Raw genomic sequence first — 25,000 nt, 5'->3', positions numbered from 1 at the left:
ATTCTCTCTATTAATTCCAGCACTGGCCTTTCCCAAGACGGCTGAGATTTAGCAGTTTTACACAGATTTAGCAGAATCACAGCACGGCTGGACCCGCCATGGACCCACCCACAGACCGGCCCCTCCAATAGCTGTCAGCACAAAGGCTGATGAGTCAGGAACAAAAGTTACTTACACACGTTCACACACACACACACACGCTCTCACACACACACACACACACACACACACACACACACACACACACACACACACACACACACAGCAGTGGTTACTGTTTGTCCTTGGTGTCCTGGAGACCACAGCATGAGTGAGCAGGGATAGCAGTGTCTCAGCAGCTGGTGGCGTGCTCACTCAACACCTTTCCCCTCATGCAGCCGCAAGAGTCACACGTCAGACGAGATGGAGTTTCATTGCTGCGTTACCCAGAAGAGCACATGGCCATCAGGGACGTGTGGAGGAATGAGGCAGCAACAGCAGGGTGGGGTGAGAAGATCCCTGCATAGATACAATAGATCCTAATCCTAACTCTAACCCTAACCCCTAATCCCTAACCATAACCCCTAACCGCTAATCCGCAACCCTAACCGTTAATCCCTAACCCCTACCCCCTAACCCTTAATCCCTAACCATAACCCCTAACCCTAACCCTTAAGCACTAACCCCTAACCATAACCACTAACCGCTAACCCCTAATCCCTAATCCTGACCTTAACCCCTAACCCCTAACCCTGACCTTAACCCCTAACCATAACCCCTAACCCTAACCCTTAAGCACTAACCCCTAACCATAACCACTAACCGCTAACCCCTAATCCCTAATCCTGACCTTAACCCCTAACCCCTAACCCTGACCTTAACACCTAAGCCTAACCCCTAACTCTAATCCTTAAGAACTAACCCCTAACCCATAACCATAACCCCTAACTGCTAAACCCTAATGCCTAAGCCTGACCTTAACCCCTAACCCCTAATCCCTAACTCTGACTTTAAACCCTAACCCTGACCTTAACCCCTAACCCCTAATCCCTAACCTTAACCCCTAACCCTAACCCTTAACCCTCCCTCTTTATCATCAGAAGTGCCTGAGCTTCAAAGAGTGCTAAGGAAACATTGTCTTGAAAATTAAAAAAAAAACAAAAAATAAAACCATTTGGCTTTGAATTTCTGTTTGAAAACATTTTTAGTAACGTCACTTAATGGTGGGGGAGGCGTCATCAATCATTTGAGCAAAGACATGAATGTTTAATAAGATCACCAAGCGCCAGGATTCTTTCACAGTGAAGAGGGCTGACGTATCTACACATGTAGCTAGTTAGCTAAGCATTAGGACATCATGTTCGTATCATTTAAAAAGTCATTTTTAGGATAAGTTACCCATCTGTAAATTAGCTGCTTCCCAAATAACATGATTCATATTTTCTCACTACATGACTGGAATAAATCTAATTCAACATACATCGGGAGGCACTGTTTCACAGATGAATGCTGAAAAGGACACAAGAGGGGCCCTAAGATAATAAGCCCTAAACTCTCCACTGCATGCAGACTGATGTTTTTGATAATCAGCCTTATGAGAACAGACATTGGCCGATGCACCTACCTCAAAACGGCATTAATCAGCAGAGGGCTAAGGGTTAGGGTTAGGGTCAGAGGGCTAAGGTCAGGGTCAGAGGGCTAAGGGTTAGGGTTAGGGTCAGAGGGTTAAGGGTTAGGGCTAGGGTCAGAGGGCTAAGGTCAGGGTTAGAGGGCTAAAGGTTTAGGGTCAGAGGGCTAAGGGTTAGGGTTAGGGTCAGAGGGTCTCTGATCCTCACTCTGTCCTGCTCTTGCCTTGAAACTAGACATAATACACTTTAAAAGACGGCTAATCTTAGCGTGTGTCTGTACTGTGCCTGTACATTTGGGCCCTTTAGAGTGAGTTGTGATCTGATCACCCAACACCTCCATCATCACACGTGTCTCATACAGTTCTGATCACGCAACACCTCCATCATCACACGTCTCACGCAGCTCTGATTACCCAACACCTCCATCATCACATGTTTCTCATGCAGATCTGATTCCCCATCACACTCACTAATGTCTCAGAGCTAGACGCCAGTGTGCCTCTACTGAGCAATTCTGTTTATTCTGTTTACATCCTGCTCCACACACACACACACACACACACACACACACACACACACACACACACACACACACACACACACCAAGTAGCCTGCTGAAAGTGTGTTTGTTATACTGCATTGTCTGGGTTCTGAAAAGGTAACAAAGTCTGAGTCTCTGGAGTGAGAGTGAGAGTGCACATGTCTAGACGGTCGTGATGGAGCTCACAGCAGGAGGGACACTGGGGAAACTGGGAAAACTGGGAAAACTGGGAACTCAGGGGACTGGGGAAACAGGGGACTTATGTGAAAAAAAATGATGAGTTCTGAATAACTGAATAAAAAGAAACGATTCTGATCCCTGATTCAGTGTCCAAGGTTCTACCGCTTCCACTGGAAATGTTACAGAAAACGATTCTCATGAATGTTGGAACACTGGGATTTAAAGAAGCTTTTAAACAGTGGAAATGTTTCACAGTGTGCTCTAAACAAAAGTAAAGATCATGAAGAAAAATGTTCCTTACACACATTTAACTGACCCTTTTATCCGAAGGAACTTACAATTCTGACTGAACACTACTTGAATTTCAAGTTTGGTTTATTTGTCACGTACATAGTCATACAGTATAACTCGCAGTGAAATGGTTTGAGAGTGCTCTGTCCAAACTGAGGAAAAAACAGGGGTGTATAAGGAAATATATATTTATATATATACAAAAATATATATATTATATACACATATATATCTATATATATACAAAAATATATATATTATATACACATATATATCTATATATATACAAAAATATATATATTATATACACATATATATCTATATATATACAAAAAAATATATATATATTATATACACATATATATCTATATATATACAAAAATATATATATTATATACACATATATATCTATATATATACAAAAATATATATATTATATACACATATATATCTATATATATACAAAAATATATATATTATATACACATATATATCTATATATATACAAAAATATATATATTATATACACATATAAATCTATATATATACAAAGAAAAAGAAACAAACTTGAACACTACTTGAGGGTTAAGGGTCTTGTTCAGGGACCCAGCAGTGCAAAGCTGGCAGTGGTGGGACTTGAACCAGCAGCCTTCTGATTACTAGCCCAGTACCTTCACTTGATTCACATGATTCACATCAGGACACGGGCAGGACGCAGAGTCAGGACACAGGGGTCAGGATTTAGTAGTCAGGACTCAGAGGTCAGGATGTGGGGGTCAGTACATCCTCCTCAGATCTGTGTTCCTCACATCTCAGATGTTTAGTAGTTTTGCTCTCTTGTATTTTATTATCCTACTGCATTTAAATCCTCAGACCTACAGCACACAGCTAAGGATCACTCTAAGGATGAAGGATGGAAACAAGTGACTAATCTAACCGTCCAAAATGAGCCAAATTTGTTTTTTTGTTGTTGTTGTTCATTTGTTTATTTAATGTGCAGACAGTAAAAAACTTTGAGAAGGAAAGGGGAGTTTTAATCACCCAGTCACACTAACCACCACAGTGCTAGCTGGTCTCTCCGGCCCTGCGCATGCTAGCCGGTCTCTCCGGCCCTGCGCAGGCTAGCCGGTCTCTCCGGCCCTGCGCAGGCTAGCCGGTCTCTCCGGCCGGTCTCGGACACCTGCTGGAGTGCTTGGATGGTGCTGCTCATGTCCTCTCATGTTTGGAATGCCAGTCCCACCAGAGTAGATGATTTTTCAGAAGAGTACCCTTCTGTCTGTCAATATCTGTGACAGATTCTGTGGCTAAAGACACCAAGATCATGATTTTCCTCAGGCATTATGTCCAACTGGAGCTCAATTATGCACTAAACTCCACGCTGGAGAGGAAAGAGCCCAGTCTGACTCACCTGCTTTAACACAAATAAGTCATAAATAAATAAATCAACTTGAGTATGACATGTTAGTTTGCCACTGCTTTAATGATCCAAGCGAATCTAAGATCAATGAAAATCTGTTGGGTCGTTGCGTATTCGATGTCAAAAGAGCAGAAACAGACACTGTGTTTTAACAGGCCTGTAAATGTGCTTTAATGAGAGAGGATGACAGAGACATGCAAACACATCAAAACACACCTAGAGAAAGACATAGTCAAGCTATGGAAAAGCTCTCCTGCTACTGTGTCACCTTGATATATGACGGCAATGACAACACATTTAGTGGGTTAGGATTACTCTAATTGTAGTTACCCTAACCCTAGTTACCCTAACTCTAGTTACCCTAACCATAATCCTAGTTACCCTTACACTAGTCACCCCAAGAGAGGGGTCCAGCATGGTCTTGACCCGTGGGAGAGAGGGATCCAGAGAGGGGTCCAGCATGGTGGGCCGAGTGGCCTTGATTCTGAGCCCAAATTTAGGACAGCAGCTGCAAAAATGCAGCTATTCTGGGCCACATGTGCAGCTGTGGGTGAAGCCAGCACACACACCTGGGTACCCCAGAGGGTTCACTACAAACTCACACACGTGTCCAAACCTTAAAGAGTGAAATCGAAAACCAGGAGTGTAATTCAATCGGAGGAGACACAGGAGAGGCACAGATGCTCTGTAGAGATCAGCTCCCCTTATCTTCTGAGCCTTCTGCAATGCAACAGATCCTGACATTTGGCCAGAGAGCACTGTGTGTATGGAAGGTATGCAGAGATGATTAATATCTCTCTCTCTCTCTCTCTCTCTCTCTCTCTCTCTCTCTCTCTCTCTCTCTCTCTCTCTCTCTCTCTCTCTCTCTCTCTCTCTCTCTCTCTCTCTCTCTCTCTGACCAAGTGGGGGCATTGAACACCTCTTGTTCTGCTGTTGCAGCTATATTTATTTTTATATTTATATTAATATTTATTTTACTTAAAGGGTAGCCGCACACTGGGATTTTGTTACTTCTCACACATACTCTTACACCATGCATATGCACACCAACACGCACACTCACAGTTACATGCATGCACATGCATTTACGCACACACACATGTACACACACCCATGCGTGCACACATACGCACACATAAGTATGAGAACCCCAGCCACTGCTGAGCTAAAGCCCTGGGTCCTAGTGCCCCTTTCCCGGATGGTGAGGAGAGGAGAGATCCCAAGCTCACACTGATGAGCTGGCGGAAGAGCGTTGGTGCGCCGGCATCCAGCGAACCCTCGAGCTTCTGACTCTGATGGGCCTCCTTGGGTGTCACACACCTCCTGCTGACCAGGGCACTTGTTTTGGGCTTAAACGTGTGACCTGTTCTGGGCTTTATCATGTGATTGAACGACAGCCACTGCTGTTCCTGGTGTACTGGGGCACATTCATTAACATCTGAGATTCACTTCTTAAGAAAGGCTATCAAGTAATATGTGGTGAGCAAATAAACATAAAATTAATACATTAACGTGTGTAGTCTGTAGTCTGATGACGTGGTGACCTGATTAACTGTAGTCTGCTGCCCTTTAGTGGCTGTAAATGACAGCAGATTGTTTTTGGCTCAGTGTACTTTTATGAGCTGACTGATTTTTAAATCAGTGTGAGAAGTTATGAACTAATGACTGACATCACCAACAATGACATCAAACCCACTGACTCTGATATCACAAATGCTGTATGAGGTTAATATTTACAATATCACCCAGTCCAGCGCCATGTGGTCTAGACAAACATTTCATAAAAGTACAACAAAGAAACTGAAACTCACTTCTGTTGCTGAAGCACAGGACAGTGCAGTCAAGAGCCGAGAACACCCTGAAACGTCATTCAATTTTAGATCCACTAGATGGCACCAGAGAATAAGAAACCAAACAAACATCATCAACTGGAGAAACATGTAGCCATGAAAACCCTTATTCTCTAAAATGATTTGACTAAAAGTTAGTTTCTCTAAATACCTAATAATAATAATAATGAATAAATGTTAAATACTTCAATGGGATGTGCACTAAGGACAATTCACCACAGCTCTGTCCACCCTGTGTCCTTTGGGCCCTTGTATTTCTCTGTCAAACAAGAGTTGTCTAATGTGACCACTGGTATATGAACTCTCAGACATCATTCAACTCACCACATGCACAGAGTAAAGCTCAGGAACCCTGGGCAGGCCCAGCTAACCCTGTGTCTAGCCTTGCCCACTGGCACAGTTACTGACAGACACAGTTACAGTTACAGACACAAAGAGACTTATAGACACAGTTACAGTCATAGACAGATTTACAGAGAGACACAGTTACAGACAGATTTACAGACATTTACATTTTCTCTGTTTTTGCATATTTTCTTAACTTCATTTTAAAGGTTCTTATATATTGTAGATACCCATATGTTTCATATAAAAATGAACCAATCTCAGCTCTCTTACTAATGAGGTACCATTTGACCTAGAGCACTGCATAAAGAAATAATTTGACAATAAATCTGAAAATATGAGGTCCAGTTTTAGAAATCTATCATATTTCATGTGATGATATATCTTTATTTATGTGAATCAACTGTTTTGGTGTTTAGTTCGCAAAGGTTGTGAAATATAAGAATAGCAGTATTAGTATTGAATAGCAGAATTGAAATGTGGAAACAATTGTTTCTGAGTAAATGTGTCACTCTCACAACATCTTACATGGACTGAAATAATGACTTTATATATAATATAAAGTCATTATATAATATAATGATATATATAATATATATAAGCAATGACTTTATATTATATATTAAATGTCATGTGGACACACACACACACACACACACACACACACACACACACACACAAATACACACACATACACACCCACGCACACTCACACATACGCACTCACACACCTAAATTCAGCCTCGTCATACTAGACATGTTCTGTTGGTCTCTTTTATCCTGCGGACTCCTCCAGACCTTCACTGCGATGCAGAACTCTGAGGTCCTTCAACTCTCAGTAGGAGCTAAACTACATTACTGGACCTGAAGGTGAAGTTTATCTGAGTGATCCAGAACCACAGACTCTCCACAGGTTGTGCCAGCGGAAGAGACTCTCCAATCTCAGAATTCAAGTTTCAAGTTTCAAGTTTGGTTTATTCGTCACATACATAGTCATACACAGTATAACTCGCAGTGAAATGGTGGAGAGTGCTCTGTCCAAACTGAGGAAAAGAAAACAGGGGTGCGTAGAGAAATATAGATATTCTCTATATGTGAAATATATATATGCAAAGAGAAATATATATATTCTATGTATGTACAAAATATATTAACAATGTATGTACAATATATGTACATTATGATTATATACACAATGTACAATGTATATGGTTGTGTATATATGTACACAATGTACAGAATGTACAGATCCATTTTGTAGAATAACATATTTACAGTTGTTGTGTTACAAGGTAATTGATATATATATATATATATATATATATATATATATATATATATATATATATATATATATACACACACACTGTTATACAGTTATGTTACAGGGTGGTGGTGGTCCCCACAGTTTATCAGTTTCCCTGATTCAGGGCCCGAATGGCCTGTGGGAAGAAGCTCCTCTTCAGTCTCTCTGTCGGTCTTCAGGGAGCGAAAGCGCCTCCTTGACCTCAACAGAGAGAAGAGTCTATTGTTGGGATGGGTGGGGTCCTTCACAATTTTCCTGGCCTTGGTTTGGCACCGCTTGTAGTAGGTGGTCTGCAGGTCAGGAAGTTCCGAGTGAGTGATGCGCTCTGCTGAACGCACTACCCTTTGGAGTGCTTGTCTGTCCTGCTTGGTGCTATTCCCAAACCAGACTGTGATGTTCCCCGTGAGGATGCTCTCGATAGTGCAGGTGTAGAAGTTCCGCAGTACCTTGGAGGGCAGTCTGAAGTCTCTTAGGCATCTGAGGTGGTAAAGACGCTGATGAGCCTTCTTTGCCAGGGAGTTGGTATGGCGGGACCAGGACAGGTCCTGCGAGATGTGAACACCAAGGTACCTGAAACTATCTACTCTCTCCACCGTGGTTCCACTGATCCTCACAGGTTGGTAGTGCCGCTCCTGCTTCTTGCTGCAATCCACGATCAGCTCCTTTATTTTCCTGGCACCAGTTTTCCAGGTGTTTAATCTCCTCCAGGTAGGCCCTCTCGTCGTTGTCCGAGATCAGACCCATGAGAACGGTGTCATCAGCAAACTTGACAATGGTGTTAGAGCTGGAAGTGGCTGTGCAGTCGTAGGTGTACAGTGAGTAGAGCAGGGGGCTTAGGACACAACCCTGACGAGCTCCAGTGCTGAGGGTGTGGGTGGATGAGGTACAGTTGCCCACCTGTACTGATTGTGGTCTGTCTGTTAGGAAGTTGGAGATCCAGTTGCACAGGGATGTATGCAGTCCTAGATCCCCCAACTTAGTAGTGAGTAGGGAGGGGATGATAGTGTTAAATGCTGAACTGTAGTGGACAAATAGCATTTTAACATAATTTCCCCTCTCTTCGTCCAGGTGAGTCAGTGAAGTGTGGAGCAGATGTGCAATCGCATCGTCAGTGGAGCGGTTGTGGCGGTATGCAAACTGCAGTGGGTCCATGGAGGCTGGCAGTGAAGATGTGATGAAGTCTCTGACTAGCTTTTCAAAGCACTTCATCACGACTGATGTGAGGGCGACAGGGCGGTAGTCATTGAGGTCGGAGGGTCGAGGTTTCTTCGGGACGGGGACGATGGTGGACCACTTGAAGCTGGACAGGACGATACCGAGCGTCAGGGAGAGATTGAAGATGTCGGTGAATACCGGGGCTAGCTGATCTGCGCAGGCTTTGAGGACCCTTCCGCAGATACCGTCTGGTCCCACCGCCTTCCTGGTATTCACCCTTTTAAACACTCTCCTCACGTCACTCTCCGTGATGATGAGGGCGCTGTTCTATGGTGGGCCCTGCGCATGCGCCGTTGGTTGTGCCGATCTTGCCATTAGCACTGCTTCACTGTTTCAGTGAGCCAACTCTGATTCAGGTGGGTAAACATATCTGTCCTTCTGCTTGTGAGTGAGGTGTTCAGAGTGCATGGCTCTCATTCCCACCCTGTAACAAATATCCACTGCCTCATTTTTCAGCTGATCTTGTGATTGAGCCTTGCTGGCTCAGCTGAAACGCACAATTTCCCGCTCAGCCGAGCCCTGACCTGCCAGATTTAGAAGAGCGATTAGAGCTGCAGCTCCTGGACCTCATCTAGAGCAGACACACACTCCTGGATCACACCCAGAGCAGACACACACTTCTGGACCACACCCAGAGCAGACACACACTCCTGGACCTATACAAAACTATTAGAATTTATAGAATTTACAGTTACGTGCCACAATTATGAATGCATTTGGCTTCAATCTGTAATGAGACAGGATCAGCCACACAACTGCAGATAAACGTTATTAATAACAAAGGTACAAACACTCAATTGGAAAACATAGTCAGAGAACAGGCCAAGGTCAACCAATCAGTACCACAGGGAAGATGACTTTGTCTGATTGGGTGACTGCTGGGTGTGGAGGTCCACTTGATTGCCCTGTGGTTAGACCCAGAATGCTTTGCCTTTTGGCTATGGCGCCAGAGGGCTGTGCGACTGTAACTGTACTACGTCTTGTTTACCGCTGCACCTTGTATATTTATTCATTATGTTACTTGTGTACATACTGTAAACTGGTCAACGATCATTAAATCATGGGGCTGGGGATGGTGACTCGGCAGGGCCAGCAGTCGCATAGCCCTTCACGTGTGGAGGCGGAGCACACAAAACACTGCCATAGACCTTCACGTGTGGAGGCGGAGCACACAAAACACTGCCATAGACCTTCACGTGTGGAGGCGGAGCACACAAAACACTCCCACAGACCTTCACATGTGGAGGCGGAGCACACAAAACACTCCCATAGACCTTCACGTGTGGAGGCGGAGCACACAAAACACTCCCATAGACCTTCACGTGTGGAGGCGGAGCACACAAAATACTCACAGAGACCTACACCTGTACAGGCAGAGCACACAAAACACTCAGAGACCTATGCATGTGAAGGCAGAGCACAGACACTAGACCTGCTCTTTATGCAGCTAATTTAATGTGACCAACCACAACTGCTTTTCTGTGTACTCCAAGTAACTGGGGCAGCATCAGCAAGGGAGAATCAGCGACTGAAGCACCAACCCCAACCCACTGCACTGGAAACACTGTACCAGAAACACTCTACCGGCAACACCATACACCGGAAACACTGTACCAGAAACACTCTACCGGCAACACTGTACACCAGAAACACTGTACCAGAAATAACAAATCCCAGATGAATCCCAGACGAATCCCAGACTGTCATGTGATCAAAATCCTGCGTGTTCATTAGAAGCCAAGTAGGCCCAAGCAATAACTGACCAAACTCGACAAGCTCCAGCAGCTAATGTGAACTGATGTGCATGTTTATGTTTATATGTGTGTGTGTGTGTATATGTGTGTGTGTGTGTATATGTGTGTGTGTGTGTGTGTGTGTGTGTGTGTGTGTGTGTGTGTGTGTGTGTATCAGTGGGAGTGTCACACAACCACCAACGTTTTAAACTTTATATCGTTTTTACCTCATTGTCATGTACAGCTGGTACATTACAATAATTCAGAAATGCCTTTTATGAAGCAGAAAATGTGATTTGTAGAAGTAACACCACTGTTTGTTCAGCATATAAAGCTGGAGGCTTAGAGCCTTTAGTTAAACGACACCGTGTTTCCAAGTGCTCCCGCTGGTCTAATAATCAGACGTTAATTCCAAGCCCTGAGACGCCTGCTGCGTTTCTGAGTGGTCCCGGAGGAGGCGTGGTCCCAGAGTGGTCGCAGTGGACTGAGTGATCCCGGAGGAGGAGCTGAATGAGAAAAGCAGTGGACACGTTTCCTGCTGGTGTGAAAACAAGCAAAGCCACTAGGATAGCCAAGCAGAGACCAAACCAGGAGATTCTCTCTCACTACCTAAACCATAAACTCTGTTATTCCAGTTAATCTCTGTAAGGATTTAACCACTAAAATAATGGATGCTGATATTGTCTGGCAAGTCAACCCTGAACATAGCCTATATCAAGAAATCATTACACACAGTTATGTGACTAATGACCCTGAATCCCTGTTTATTTAAGAATTTAACCTAATTGAATGACGGTGCCCTCTGATTACTGAGTGCAATTGTACAGTTACGTAAATTAATTCAAACACTTCAAGGAAACATGTAAAGTACAAACGTGCCTGAACCTTGGGCCAAATGGAATCAAAAACTTCAACAGAGTGCAGAAGTCTTTCCTGAACTAATGTCTTATCTGCTATAATATGACACTCATGTCTCTGGTAGAAACTGTCAAGAAGAAAAACATTTTAAAAACAGTCTCAGGAATGAGAGGCATTTCTGTGACACAAAGTGAAAATCAAACCATTGTGTTTGAAGTGGTTATAATTACTGTCTAAACCACTACTACCACTTCATCATGGCAAACCAGCCTGCATAACCTTTACTCTCCTGTAAAATTATTCCTGAACAGTTGTCTGACATTAAACATGTCATAACAATTAAAACTATCACAGGGCAGCGAAAGAAAAATGGTCATTAACATTGTAGGTTCAGAGAGATGTTATCTTTAGGTTCTGAAACTTCATATCTTTAGGCCTTGCATAGTGCATCACAACATGTTTATGCATGAGGTAAGCACCAACTTGGAGCTAAGGCTGGTATGTATATATATATATATATATATATATATATATATATATATATATATACACACACACACACACACACACACACACACACACACACACACACACACACACACACACACACACACACACACACACAAGCTCTTTCAATAATTGGATTTCATATATTGAATATAAAAAAATCTATTTGGAAAAGTCAAAATCAAAGTATGGCCTCAAATACAACAACCACAAAAATAATTTCTGGGTTTTTAAAGCTTTCTCTAATGTTTTATTATTTTATTGTGAGAAAATCTACACAAGTTTTGACTCTGGAAGTGGAAATCTTGGAACCTTGTATAAAATGATACTGCTGACCTCAGCACTCTGAGAACAAATCATACACCAATTATCACATATAAGATTAAAATTACTACAATAGCAATTTCCACATCACTCTGCCCTGCTTATAGCTCATGTTGGAGTTATAATCACTGAAAATGAGGATTCCTTTATTCTTCCAGCAGAACAACATACTGCGATAATGCACAACATAGTCGTGATTTCCAAGCAAAGGCATCAGCCAGCTCCCCTGCACCAATCACCTGACTCCTCTGCTCCTCCCAGAGATTAATGCGCAAATTCAATTTTTAAGGGGATGTTGAGTGGTGGTGCTAAATAGAAGGTGAAAATTTAATGGCCAAACATTGATACGTTTGTGCATGTTGGTCAGAACCAACATCACTCCAGTTAATTCCACAGAAACCCCAGTCATTATATGACCCTCCATATTATAACACAGAATTAACAGTCATTATCTGTCCATGCATATGGAGGCAAAACCAAAGTGATCCATGCTATCAGGGAAATCCATGACCTCATCCTGCACAGAAATATGGAAAATGTGCCAGGAAGCTGCAGTTGGGTTGACCCTGAACTGAAGAGGCTATAAAGGGTTAAGTATTCCCATGCACAGCACTAGGGCTGCCCTGACCTGCCACTGAACAGGGACCGTAAAGGAGTGCGGTAAGACGCAGCATCAAACAGCAGTTACAGAAAGCCAAGACATCATTAATGAGTTTGTGTGTGTGTGTTTTAAAGCACAATTTGCTTAGCAAAATTAGGCAAGCAGCAGCTGGTTGGCAGCATCCCCCTCCAACATAACCTTCAATGATCCAAGCACTTCCTCATCCTGGGAAAAGTTTTCCAACACTCCTGCTCCCAAGGACAGCAGGCTGAGCTGTGCGGGACGATAGTAGATTCTTGACTGTTATTTTAGACGTCAGGCTCTTCGGAGGTAGCAAACCAACTCTGCTATCAGCCCAGTCATTACTGAAACCACAATGTCAGTCACATTTTCTGCCATTTTCGTGTTATTTTCACATACAAACCAAATGACAATTCATCCAACACAATGTGGACAAGAATATTGGTCAGTTAAACTAAACAAGGACCAGTGTTCATTTTGAATGCGCCTTTAAGCAAAGGACCAGGGGGTCATCTAAATGTTCAGTGCTACCACTGCTACTGGCCTCAAGGTTAGGATTAACCCTAACCCTAACCTTAAACCCTAACTGTACCTTAACCCTAACTTAACCTAACCCTAAACCCTAACTGTACCCTAACCCTAGCCTAACCCTAACCTTAAACCCTAACTGTACCTTAACCCTAACTTAACCTAACCCTAAACCCTAACTGTACCCTAACCCTAGCCTAACCCTAACCTTAACCCCTAACTGTACCTTATCCCTAACTTACCCTAACCCCAACCCCTAATTTACCCTAACACTAACCTAATCTTAATTTACCCTAACACTAACCTAATCTTAATTTACCCTAACACTAACCTATGCCTAACCCTAACCCTAACTCTACCCTAACCCTAGCCCTAACTTTAACCTTAAGCCTAACCCTAGCCGTAACCCAAACCCTAACCCTGGTCTCAAGGTCATACCTCACGAGACAATATTTCCAGAGAGACATTTCCACTCTCACCTCTGTGGAACACACACAATCTCTCTGTATTTGGCTTGTTTGTGGTAAACAGACAGTCGTGTAGCTTCTCTGTGAACAGTGGTGAGAGTGGAACAGAAGGACAAGGGACTAATCATCCCTGCACACGGTCCCATCCAAACACAGTCAGTCCCGGACAGATTGACCTGCACACGGTCCCATCCAAACACAGTCAGTCCCGGACAGATTGACCTGCACACGGTCCCATCCAAACACAGTCAGTCCCGGACAGATTGACCTGCACACGGTCCCATCCAAACACAGTCAGTCCCGGACAGATTGACCTGCACACGGTCCCATCCAAACACAGTCAGTCCCGGACAGATTGACCTGCACACGGTCCCATCCAAACACAGTCAGTCCCGGACAGATTGACCTGCACACGGTCCCATCCAAACACAGTCAGTCCCGGACAGATTGACCTGCACACGGTCCCATCCAAACACAGTCAGTCCCGGACAGATTGACCTGCACACGGTCCCATCCAAACACAGTCAGTCCCGGACAGATTGACCTGCACACGGTCCCATCCAAACACAGTCAGTCCCGGACAGATTGACCTGCACACGGTCCCATCCAAACACAGTCAGTCCCGGACAGATTGACCTGCACACGGTCCCATCCAAACACAGTCAGTCCCAGACAGATTGACCTGCACACGGTCCCATCCAAACACAGTCAGTCCCAGACAGATTGACCTGCACACGGTCCCATCCAAACACAGTCAGTCCCGGACAGATTGACCTGCACACGGTCCCATCCAAACACAGTCAGTCCCAGACAGATTGACCTGCACACGGTCCCATCCAAACACAGTCAGTCCCGGACAGATTGACCTGCACACGGTCCCATCCAAACACAGTCAGTCCTGGGCAAACTTTCAGCCTCCAAACACACACTAACACACTGTCCAGTGGTCTAAGCAGTCATGATGAACTGATGTAATATACCAATTATATAACAACGCACATTATGGAAAGATTTAGGTGAAACAGATCTGATCTGTAATCCTACACCTAATATTCAGATCCATTTAGGACTGCAGCCCTTTAGGATAAACTAGGATAAACATTTCAATGTCATTTTGAAGCCAGCTTCTTTACCTCTACAAGAGCTCCTGTAATTATCACCTCTTTTTCTATATCAGAAGTGTGGACTGATGATTCTACAATACTTATGTTTTAAAACTGATTAATACTTTATACCAATATTCGCATTTTCAATGTTCAGAAATTCACATCTCACCCTTTGTTTGAAAAGTTCTGTTAGAGTTTCTGTGTTTTTAAGTGTGTGTCTGTCTGACATATTTTCTGTTTCACTTCAACTGTGATCCTGATGTTACCACTTTCCTGGGTCTGCACTAGTACTAAGCAAACCGCAGGAATGTCCATGCCAAGGCTGAGTCTGAAATTTCCTGGACTTGACATCACATGGAAGTTCCACATAACTGCCCCTGTAATTAGTTATAAACAGCGTTCAGTTGCATGTCCGTGGAACTCATATCCAAAATCATAAAAAACAGGAAACTCTAAAAATACTTGGACTGTCTTCCTGTCTACTGATCTCATTTCCTGTACGTGAGTAACAAGTGGATCATCATAAAATCTATAAACAAAAAGTAAGATATTAAATCAGAACCTTACAGCCATCATACTTCATCAAACATAAATATAAAGCAATAAAGTACTCATGAACAACCCAATCACCCCAGCACTGAGTGACACCGTAACACGCTGAGATAAAGTCATGTGAAACTACTGCAGTAGAGTGGGACGGCGGTTCCCCCGGTGCATATCTCTGTAAACGTAGTTTCCTCTGAAAGGATAAACTCCACGTATTAGCCTGAGAGACTTTTCAGCACACAGAAACGAAGGAAGAAATGAAGAGGGTTTGGGGTTAGTGAGGCAAGCACACACAGGCCAGCAGCCGCGCGAGAGTGCAGGGTGAACGGGGGCTGCTGAAGGGCAGACCACCAAGACCCGCGAAGACCCTGCGAGAGCCATCAAGAGCCACAGCCACAGCCGAATGAGAGTGAAACTCAGATCAGGATCTTCACTTCTTCTGATGGCTGTTAAATGAGAACTGTCCTGCAGTTTAACTGTGTCTGGATTATTTCATGATTGTTATTCTGTGATATGGCTGATAGCAATAATCAGTGCTGCTGGGTTAATTTATAACTGCAGGCAAATTATAGTGTCAGAGACTGCTCTATGTACCCTATTCATTATCTATAGAGGCACTGCATCTGTACTGTGCACTACTAGTCTGTACTGTACTGAGGACTCTTGGTCTGTACTGAGCACCGCTGGTCTGTACTTTAGTAAGCACTGCTGTTCAGTACTGAGCACTGTTGGTCTGTGCTGTACTGAGCACTGCTGGTCTGTACTGTACTGAGCACTGCTGGTCTGTACTGTACTGAGCACTAAGACGATGTCAGTCTGCAGTGAGCAGGGTGAACACAGACCACTGATAAAAACTATGGGATAATAGCAGGGCAGTTCAAAGCAACCCAGGACTTTATCTTTTCAAGCCAGAACCCAAACAGATACACCAGATGAGTATCTCAGTCGGGAAGAGTCTTTCCTCTCTAGTCTACCTGCACATCTATCCACCAGCACAGCTACATTACATTAGGACATTGATCCTCAACTGTCTCACCAACAGTCTTCTCAGTCTGAGCAAAACCCAAACATAAACCAGCTTAAACAAACAATGCACTTTATCTAACTAATAATACAGAACTGTTTAATGTTTAATGAGGGACAATATCATTGATTTCCAAATTTTAGGGACCAAAACAACTGTATTAATATCTGAACTGCAAATAAATATTAAAATAAAATGGTAAACATAAATAAAAGTCCTAAAACAATATTGATAGGTTAGACTAAAACTATCTGGAGGGACATATTTATAAACATATGTAGAATTAATTCACAATAACAAAAGAGACCAAGAGAGAATGGCAGTACTTGCATAACACTCTCTGTTGTTGAACCTGAACAGCCACCTCATCAGCACAGCAGATCTCCTTTCAGTTTCAGAACTGCAGGAATTAAAGGTGGAATTAAAATGCAGTTTTTAAAATGACTCTGTAGGAATCTCAGCCTGTGCGGACAGGATGGAGGTATTAACGTGCTCTGAACAGCCCATTCCACCTTGTCCCTGAGATACAGGATTAAGATCTGAGGATTGTGAAGGCCAGAGAAGGAAAACTCACTGCAATGTTCCTGGAACCAAATGACTATACGACCCTGTGCCATAGTGCATTATCATGCTACGAGTATCCTCCTGCTACAGAGTACACAGCTGCTATGAAGGGAGGAACTTGGTTAGACATGATGCTTAAGTATGTCCTACTGTTCAAACATCCAGCCACAAGTATCAAAGGACTCAGGTTGTGCCAAGAAAACACATCACTCCACCACCACCAGTCTGAACTGCCGACACCTGACAGAAGATCTCATCAGTTCTGACCCTCTCTGCAGCACGGTGGGTGCAACAGAAGTCTGGATTGATCAGACCAGGTGATGTGCTCAGTGATCCAATCTTTGTGCCCTTGTGTCCACTGAAGTCTTGTCTTTCTGATTCCCTTAGACAACAAAGACACTCAAACTGATCGTCCTTGCTAAGGATCGACTAGTTGTGTGTTGGACACGTCATTCGGATCACCAGTGTTGTACGCAGCTGCAGTTTTGTTGACTGTGCACCTTCTGTTTGGCAGAACAATTCTTGACTTCCTCTGACCCCTTTTGTTGATGAGTTGCAGGACATAATGCTGGGTGTTATTCCTCAATCATACCAATCTCTGTACACTCTCGACACTTGCAGAAGACAACGCAACAGGTAAGCAATTTTTGTAATACTGGCCCAAGCCAGTCTGGCATCGATGACCATATCTCATTCAAAGTCACTCAATTTTTCCAATCTAATGTGGATTCACACTGAAACAGATCTGCGGAAAACTTGCTCACTCAACTTTATGTTGCACAACAAAGTCAAATGTCTCCGGAAAAGGCAGGAGTTCCTTATAAAGTGACCACTCTGCGTATTCCGCCATACCGGTCAACCAAATGCAATTAGGAACAGTCTGCGTGCAGAGGTGCAGAAAGCACAGCTGGAGTCCTGCTGCCTGAGTGCCATAACAGGCTCCTACAACAAGGCCTCTGTGGAAACCCATCCACAGGACTGCTGGCATATCTCACCAGCAGCAGCAGGCTGTGAAGCCTACAGGAGCTGGAGAGAGAACTGATTACACTGGGTGCTTTAGCATGGCAGCCCGGATAAAGTATGAAGGAATAATAATAATAAAACAAATATGAGAGAACAGAAGAGAAACAGGGAAAGAGAGAGAGAGAGAGAGAGAGAGAGAGAGAGAGAAAGAGAAAGAAAGAGAAAGAAAGAGGGGTTTCAGACTGCAGCCAAACTCACAATAACACAGCTGTTCTCTTCTCCAACCCCAGTGACCAAACATCACATACCGAAAGAGTTGTGACGAGAATAAGAGCACCCAAAAGATTTAATAACAAATAGAAAACAGAAGAGGAGAGAGAGGTGTGTGGGCACATGGATATTATTAAGAGTCCCTCCAAAACAGAAAGTCTTAGTGCAGTTTAAAGTGCAGTTTAAAGGCAGTAACAACCCGTGCCATCCAGGAGCCATCACCCTAACCCTAATCCTAACCCTAAAACTAAGACTAACCCTAATCCTAATCCTAACCATAACACTAACCCTAAAACTGAGAATAACCCTAAACCTAATCCTAACCCTAACACTAACCCTAAAACTAAGACTAAACCTAATCCTAACCCTAACACTAACCCTAATCCTAACCCTAACACTAACCCTAAAACTAAGAATAACCCTAACCCTAAAACAAACCCTAATCCTAACCCTAGCCCTAAGAATAAGAGTAACCCTAATCCTAAAACTAACCCTAAGACTAACCCTAACCCTAAAACTAAGACTAACCCTAAAACTAAGACTAACCCTAACCTTAATCCTAATCCTAATCCTAACCCTAGCGTGCTCCAGCCCCGACAGTCTGACATCCAAGGACCAGCTGGACTCACCGTAGCTGGGTGGTTATTCTCCATGCTCGTGATTGTCCTACAGCTCCTCTAAGTCTTTCCTGACTGTACATCATCTTGGACAAGCATGGCGTTATCTTTTAACATTTTTAATTTGAAGACTGTATGTGTTCGAGCCATGTGGAAAGAGGAGTCATGTGACTACAATTAATAATAATAATAATAATTATTATTATTATTATTATTATTATTATTATTATTCACATCTGTAATCCTAACTGCTAAAGAATAAAGCGAAAATTAGAATTCAGAGCTGTCCCTGTCTTCTTGTGCAAAGTGTTCTATAATACAGCACACTGAACACAGACAGCATGATCCACATTAACGTTTAACTCCCATGAGATGGTTAAATGTAGAAAGAACCCTAAACTGCTTATGGGGGAAATCATTTTTGGCCTCATTTCTCTTTCCCATGTAAACATGAACACTGCTGAGGATAAATGATTTTAAGTTTGAAAAGACTGAACTGTATTGTGGCAAAGCTCTTACAGGAAATGTGTGATATTGAGAACAGCGGTTTGTTGTGTTGACCCAAGTTGTATTGACCAAGGAATTTGGTCGACAGGATTCACAGCAGAAACCCTTTTCAGGTCCCCATAATACAAAAATCTCAACAGACTGCCCAAAAAACCCCACAGCAAAAGGCCTTCCAGTGAGAAACGTCTCTTCCCTCCCATGGGTTGCTGTTTCAGTACTTGCCATAGTGAATTAGTGAATTAGTGAATCAGTGAATCAGCTGAAGGCACCTGCACTCCTGCCTGTTTATGAATCTGGAAGCAGTTTTACAGTTTGTGGACTCTGGCGTTGATGCCTCAACTCTCAATATCCTTCAAGAGGCATTTAAGGCTACATACAACATGCAACCTGACACAGGTCGTCTGAGGACAGCTATACATAGAGACGGAAACCTCTTTGCCTACAAGGTGCTGGCATTCCTTGATGGAGCATGGTATTAATGAAGACACATTTGTAAGACAATATCAATACAAGATTTTTCCTTTTTTATGATTTATTGGAAAACACATTCACATTTGTGATTGTTCAACGCACTCAACACACTCTGTAATACAAGCCACAAAACCCAGAGAATGAATTCATGTGATTATGGAGCAAATGGGTGAGACTGCAGCACAGAGCTGAGGTGCTGCACTAGCCCTGGGCTGCCATGCTGCACGGATGACTGCACTAGAGCTGTGTGAAGCTGGGTGTATGTCAGCGGTACGGCCCTGGACACACTCCTGCCTGCTCCACCCAGATGCTCACTGACTTCCACAGTCAAAACTCTAGAGGCTGCCGTCCCGACGCTGGAATATGATTTGTATGTGTGAGAGGGCAGGAACACTGCAGGTGAACATAAGTACTTTTCACTTTTCATACCCTGATCTCTAGCTCTCTACTCCACCCCAGGGTGTGGCATGAGCCAAACTCACCAGGACAACTGAAAATTCTGCTGGGGCAGAAGAACTTTAGTCACTTGTTTAATTGCCACAGTGTGACAGTGATTCTACAATACAGACAAAGTCTTTCTTCACATATACAGAAGTGACCAACTGACCAACGAGTGCTACCTGTATGCCATCAGGGTTAGGGTCAGGGTCATTCAAGGCTAAAGTTGCCTTTGATATCCTCATATGAACAATCTCACACATGTTCACTACTTCAGCAAACATGTTCTGTGTGAACTGTTACACAGCTTTGACCTGCACAGTCTAACTAGTCAAACTCCTCTCCATAGTGATCACATTCCCACTCCATAAACCAGCCCCTTGCACACTGGGCTCCTGTGTTCCGGAATATAATGTGGTGGAAACCTGGAATGCTGTATGGAAGCTCAGTTCTCAATCACCAGCATTCATTCTGCTTTATAGGTGTCAAATTTAAAATGGTTACTCAGGGAATATTGACCTCAGCTCTGGTACACAACTTCATTAATGTTATTACTTCACATACCGTGTGTGTGTGTGTGTGTGTGTGTGTGTATATATATATATATATATATATATATATATCAGCATAAAACTTTATAGGGAAAGGAGGGGTTACTCATCTGTGTCGATGACGATGTGAAACCAGGCACAGGCCCTGTTTGTTTTTACTGCCCACCCACTTCCTATCCGGGATCTCAGACCTTTCCCCTGATAAACAACGTGAGCAGGACAAATACCCATGCAGTCCAAACTTAGTCCACCATGCACAACACCACCAGGAGGGTCAGGAGGAACTGCTCTAGAAAAATCAACAAAGGGCAAAGCATGATCATGTGTTTCAGCACAGTGACCAAGTAAATCTTTTTAGAATTGAAGCTAACTACTGAATGTGTTTTTTAAAAAAAGTAATGCATTAATCAGAGGGCAGTGGTGTCTCAGTGATGAAGGTACTGGAATAATAATCAGAAGGTTGCCAGTTCAAGTCCCACCACTGCCAGGTTTCCACTGTCGGGCCCCTCAACAAGACCCTTAACCCTCAATTACTCATGTTGTTTTCAGTCAGAATTATAAGTCGCTTTGGATAAAAGCATCAATTAAATGCCGCAAACGAAATGTGTTACCCATCCAAGTTTATCAGGAGTGATTGTGGTCACAAATTAGGGATAAGCTAAACTTTAAAACCTTTAGCTAAAGCTAAAGAGAAACATTTCAGTAAAAATTCTTGCTATTTGATAGATGTGTCTCTCCCATTAGCAACAGTAATTCTGACAAAACTATTCCATCTTGTACCCATCAGTGTCACTGTCATGGGGTAGATGACTTTGAAAGGGTGGGGTTAGATGACCTCTAAAGGTGAGTCTGACAGTGTCATAGTGTGTGGCCTCATGATGCTGCAGTCACTTGTGAGGATGTTCTGTGCATGCCACACCATACACACAAAGCAATGAAAGAGACCATCCACACGCCCTAGCACACACACACACTATAGACCAGCTAGAGACCATTCACACTCCGTAGCACACACACACTAGAGACCAGGTAGAGACCATCCACACTCCCTTGCACACACACTAGAGACCATCCACACTCCCTAACACACACACACTAGAGACTAGCTAGAGACCATCCACACTCCCTAGCACACATAGGCTAGAGACCATCCACACTCCCTAGCGCACATAGGCTAGAGACCAGCTAGAGACCATCCACACTCCCTAGCGTACACACATGCACACACAAACACAGATGCTCAGGCATTCAGAATCACACATTCGCATGCACACATACAGAATCATACATGCATACATAGACACAAAATCACAGACACACTATTTAGTGTGAGGGCATAAAAATACTTTTTATTGCTGTTTTTCTACAAAAACCCTCCTCTAAAATAAATGAGACATTAAAACAGAGAGGGCGCTCCAGTCACAGTTTCAAACCACAGACTCACTCTGGGCTTGTGTCACACAAATGAAACATCATCATGTAATTCACTGTGCACTATGGGACGTGAGGAGATTATGATATAATATCTGTAAACCTTATGATATCTTGACATGTCTAAGTAGGACCTCAAAGAATCTGGGACCCTTAAAAGTCTCCTAACAGAGGGACAATCTGGGTGACCTCACCTGACCCACCCAAATGGCAATTACACTGTATGATGTCAAAGTGTTACGGGGTTAAGTGTGGGTGCCTGTGTCAATCAGATGTCTGAGTTTCTGCTCAGTCATTGCCTGCCACAGTGGGCACAGAGATGCCCCCTCACACAGAGTCAACCTTGTTCGTGCCAGTGGTCAGATGCCCCACACGGGCCCCGACACAAAGAGTTGACCTTGTTCCTGCTGGGCGTTGGACGCACTCCCTGGCACAGCCTGCCAGCTCCAAGGAGGTCAAAGGAGAAAAAAAATGTTGGTTTAACACACAGCTCGGTCCCTGTGAGCTCACTGGATCAGTGTGTGTGCGCAAATGCGTGTCCGTATGTCTGTCTCCAACAGCTGAGAATGGCCACACTCCAAAACATCAGCGGAAAAGAGGCAGATGTGCTATGAAAAGCTCACTTGTGTGAAAAGCTCACCTGAGGAACGTGCCACTAACCCGATCTACTGATCTCTCTGGTCTGAGCTCACATGAGCAACGTGGCACAAATCTGATTTCCTGATCTCTCTTTTCTGAGCTTCAAGCTTCAAGACTCAAACTGACTTCAATGCCAACCCAAAATCTGTAAAGAGTGAGAAGCAGAGATGCGACTGAGTTCAGATGAATGTGGTGGTATTACGGCACAGGACATGAGTTTGTGAAACGCGCTATATAAATTAAACAACATAATAATAATAATAATAATAATAATCATCATCATTATTATTGTTAATATTAATAATCTCCAGCAGAAAAGCCACAGAGGGATCAGGGCTGGGGTCAGGGCTGCTGGGGTTTGTTCTATAAAGGGGGCCACAGACTTACCCTAGATGTTTACTCTCTCTGCACTGGGGGGGTTTGCCTCTGTTATCAATAATAATCTGAGACAGAAAAGCTCAGATTTCCTTTAAAAATATTCAGTAATTAAAGAAATGACTGATTAGTGAATTATAAGTGAAAAAGGAAAGGGATTGAAAGGAAAGAGAGTGAGGGATGATTCAAACCTGTCAGACGCATATAAAAACAAACCAAATATCAGCACGAACTGTGAAAAACTGTTGATGTCCTTCACTCTGACTGAGGAAATGCTGGAAAGACAAACCTCACTCAGAGTTTGGTTTTCTATCTGAGGGACACATAGCGATCGTTCTGTTCTCTAGGGACTCACTGACATGGCTAGCAGTGCCAGCAATGCCATTGCTGATGTGCACTTTAGTGAAGAACTCAAAACAAAGATATTTAACACACGCATAATGGCTGGAAACTGGCCTTTGAAATCACGTCCACTGGGCCGGTGTCTACGGCAATCTATCATAACTCCGCCGCTGCAGAGATCTTAACTCCCACACCTCGTGACTGAGTGTCTAAGGATGCATGTACTCCTCACAAATAACCTGCCATGACATATGGGTTTGTCCTAAGGAATTGAAGACTAGACAATCTGGCATCGTATGGACAGACAGAACTGAACAGACTACAGATCTGATAGAGCCTAGACCAAGAAAGGCTTTTAGCCAACAGCAAATTGACCTTCATGAAAATGTAAAAAGTAATTAGTGACGAATATTTCCCAATAAATCAAAGGTAATTTAAGTACATTTTAGATTAATTAATGTAAGAACCGTGGGGGCACTTTGAAGTAGGCAAACTTTCCACACTTTCCAGGTTCCAGACCACAGCGTAGACTTGCTAGAGCCGGTTTTGTTTACCAGCCTTCAGCGGAAACAAGGCGGGTGCTCACACTCTTGCCTTTGCTCCTTTTTGAAATATTAGACAAATAAAGAAGTTAATGAAGTAAACAAGCTGTTTACCTGACAAATAAAGACTTCCCCGTTCTCTTACCTGTTGTTAGATGTTGTGGAGCGTGTGGAGGAGTTAAAGAGCTCTGCGTTATCTGTGAAATCAGCGTGCACGCCGCGCTCGGAGCACGCTCACTGAACATCTGAACTACTCGCCGTCTGTACACGCGCACGAGCTCGCGGTACACTGGGTGGCGTACGTGTGGAGGTCTGCCCTCGAGCCGGGCAGCACACAGTTCCCACAGAGCACGCGGAGTGCGGGGTTCGGGGTTTCCCTGAAAGCGGATATGAAAAGCTGAACGGAAGCAGCTTTACTGATCCCTACAGACGCTGGCGGATCCTCCGGCTTTATACACGAGAGGAGCGAGACAGGGGTTCGCACGCGCGTTTGACTTGAACGACACCGTCGCTGCTCGGACACCTTTCTGGCACGTGTACCGAGCCAAGACCCATTTACGAGTGCAGTGTGAATGTCAGTTCTCAAGCAATGAACTTTGTGTTTCACCAAAACGGAGAAATTGTAAATTCTAATGAGTTATAAAACTATGTTAACTCCGTACCAAGGCACTCATAAAGCACATGTGCGTCAACACACACACACACACACACACACACTATCAGCATGGGGCCTGAGAATCCTCTTCACTTATTTTATGTTCAGTCTCATTCCCTCACGTCTCACGTTTTCTCAGAATCAGTGTTGATGTCCTCCTCATATCCA

General features: G+C 43.6%; 1 protein-coding gene across 1 annotated transcript in view; it reads right to left on the bottom strand.

The window, feature by feature from the left end:
• LOC113591235 (tetraspanin-9) overlaps positions 1-24,549 on the bottom strand; it is a 147,458-nt gene extending 122,909 nt beyond the window's left edge. The window contains exon 1 of the mRNA XM_035525501.2: positions 24,323-24,549. Coding sequence (XP_035381394.1) covers positions 24,323-24,422 — 100 coding nt within the window. The 5' untranslated portion in view covers positions 24,423-24,549. The remainder of the gene's footprint in view (positions 1-24,322) is intronic.
• Between the last annotated feature and the right edge of the window lie 451 nt (positions 24,550-25,000).

This window comes from Electrophorus electricus, chromosome 6, assembly GCF_041902795.1.
Source record: "Electrophorus electricus isolate QZ-2024a chromosome 6, ASM4190279v1, whole genome shotgun sequence".
NCBI classification, from domain to species: Eukaryota; Metazoa; Chordata; class Actinopteri; order Gymnotiformes; family Gymnotidae; genus Electrophorus; species Electrophorus electricus.
Note: the sequence above shows the minus strand (reverse complement) of the source record. Positions and strands in the feature narration are given on the sequence as shown.